Source organism: Mandrillus leucophaeus, unplaced genomic scaffold (assembly GCF_000951045.1).
Source record: "Mandrillus leucophaeus isolate KB7577 unplaced genomic scaffold, Mleu.le_1.0 Scaffold101, whole genome shotgun sequence".
Classification (NCBI taxonomy): domain Eukaryota; kingdom Metazoa; phylum Chordata; class Mammalia; order Primates; family Cercopithecidae; genus Mandrillus; species Mandrillus leucophaeus.
In genome coordinates, this window is record NW_012098210.1 from 4,105,751 (window position 1) to 4,108,308 (window position 2,558).

Genomic DNA, 2,558 nt, shown 5'->3' on the forward strand with positions numbered 1-2,558 from the left:
AAAAAAAAAAAAAGAAAAGAAAAGGCCAGGCGCGGTGGCTCACATCTGTAATCTCAGCACTTTAGGAGGCCAAGGTGGGTGAATGACTGGAGGTTGAGAGTTTAAGAACAGCCTGGCCAACATGGTGAAACCCTATCTATACTAAAAATACGAAAATTGGCCAGGCATGGTGGTGCACACCTGTAGTCCCCTAGCTACTAGGGAGGCTGAGATACGAGAATCGCTTGAACTGGGAGAGGGAGGTTGCAGTGAGCCAGGACTGCGCCACTGTACTCCAGTCTGGGCAACACAGCAAGACTACATCTTAAAAACAAAACAAGAGGCTGGGTTCGGTGGCTCACGCCTGTAATCCCAGCACATTGGGAGGCCGAGGCAGGAAGATCACCTAAGGTTAGGAGTTCGAGACCAGCCTGACCAACATGGAGAAACACCGTCTCTACTAAAAATACAAAATTAGCTGGGCATAGTGGCGCATGCCTGTAATCCCAGCTATTTAGGAGGCTCAGGCAGAAGAACTGCTTGAACCTGGGAGGCGGAGGTTGCAGTGAGCCGAGATGGCACCATTGCACTTCATTCAGCCTGGGCAACAAGAGCAAAATTTTGTCTCAAAAAAAAAAAAGGAAAAGAAGGCAATTTCAGTTTATTCCAAACCATTAATTGTTTGTTCCACATAGCAAGTAAACCTGCCTTATGAACAAACTCAATTCAAGGTTAAGATTCAGAGACAAATTTTCTAAGGTTTGGCTCATGGTTGTGCCTGACCTAAGTGGCTGGAAGCTTTCCAGATCTTTCCAGATCTATTTTTATCTCTCCTTCAAATGTGGGTATAAAGAGTAATTTATTTATTTATAAAGGATGGGTTCCTGCTACTTCCTCGTTGGCCCTAGTTCCACCTAGAATATTCTATTGTAAGGGGAAGTGCGTAAAAGGAGATGCTATAATAGTATTGACTAGTTTATAAATGGTTAGGGTAGGATACAAATTTAATAAATACTCTGTTTTACTTACTATTTATCACAAAGAATACCTTTAATAAACTGGATCTCATGACATCAGGAAAGAAGGAAGATTCCTACAATCTGCTGGCTTTAGCAATAAATTTCTCCCTTAAAAGGTGAACTGGCTTTGACTAAAGTGTAAATAAACACTGATAAAAAAAAATTTCACCTAATGAAAATTTTAAAGTTCCTTAAAAAAAACAAACAAACTCCATCTTAACAAAACACAATCTAGTTAGTTTCTGAATAAAGTAAATAAAACCTGTAACTACAAGGCTCTGGCATTACAACTAAAAATTCTTAGAGATGGACAATACTGGAATTGGTTTGAAACTACCCTGCCACAGCCCTCTTCTGCAATTATGGCTGAAAAGGTCTCAGAGCTGAGTTTTCCTCTTGTTGCTCCCTCTAATCCCTAGGGACAGTTAGCAAATCCTCCATTTGGAAGGTCTTCCGGCTAACTCAACAGAAACACAGCCAGCTAGTCTTGCAGTTCTCGTCTGCATTTACCTGAAGGTCAATGTAGCCATCGTCTGTGCTGGAGAGCCTTGAATATTTCACTTTACTACTGGGGATTCCAGTAGCCAGGTTGGTACGGGACGGCATCATAACACGCTGACACAGCTACGGTTTGAAAACAAAAAACGCTGTTATTGTCTGTAGGTGACAAAGGTGCATTAGAGCCAATGAGTTCAGGATTATTAGATGCTCTGCATTGGAGTTCTGGGCTGCCACGTCAGACTAGCAATGGGCAATTTACACTTCACTGTTAAATTTTCACTGTGTCAGAGGCATACGCATATGGAGAACCAGATATGCCTCTGACACAGTGAAAACATTCTCACTATATATTAAATATCTAGTCTGGTCTGTCCTTGTAGAATGACAGTGAAGACACTCACCGAGAATCACATTCCAGTTTATTGTGGCACTAAGATTCCCTGACTTTTAATTTTTCCAAAGTCACATAGAGACTAGGTAGAATAATGAGGACTTAAATCCAGGTCCACCTGACACCACAGTATTGCCTGTCCCCTGCTCCCACTTTTAAGAAAAAGCAAGAGGAGCATTCAAATGATTCTCTTGTTTGACAGGGAGGGAGAAGAGGGCAGGAAATGGAATACACTCACATCAACATTTTGCCTATTGCCCCTCGATAGAGATCAACCCTTTAATGCAAAAGATCTGTAAAGTTTCTTGCCGTAAATTTGTGGAGTTTTTTGTTTGTTTGTTTGTTTTTCTTGAGATGGTGTCTTGCTTTGTCACCCAGGCTGGAGTGCAGTGGGTTAATCTCAGCTCACTACAACCACCGCCTCCCGGGTTCAAGAGATTCTCCTGCCTCAGCCTCCCGAGTAGTTGGGATTTATAGGCATGCACCACCACGCCTGGTTAATTTTTGTATTTTTTAAGTAAAGACTGGATTTCACCATGGTGGCCGGGCTGGTCTCAAACTCCTTTTTTTCTTTTTCTTTGTGATAGAGTCTCACTCTGTTGCCCAGGCTGGAGTGCAGTGGCGCGATCTTCGCTCACTGCTGCTTTCACCTCCTGGGTTCAAGCAAT

The 2,558-nt window shown here is 42.5% G+C and overlaps 1 protein-coding gene across 2 annotated transcripts in view; it reads right to left on the reverse strand.

Moving 5' to 3' along the window:
- The window catches only part of TMEM230 (transmembrane protein 230), a 17,193-nt gene that overhangs the window by 11,890 nt on the left and 2,745 nt on the right, over positions 1 to 2,558 (reverse strand). For both annotated transcript variants that reach the window (XM_011975301.1, XM_011975296.1), the window contains exon 2: positions 1,509 to 1,622. In XM_011975301.1, coding sequence (XP_011830691.1) covers positions 1,509 to 1,607 — 99 coding nt within the window. In that variant the 5' untranslated portion in view covers positions 1,608 to 1,622. The remainder of the gene's footprint in view (positions 1 to 1,508; positions 1,623 to 2,558) is intronic.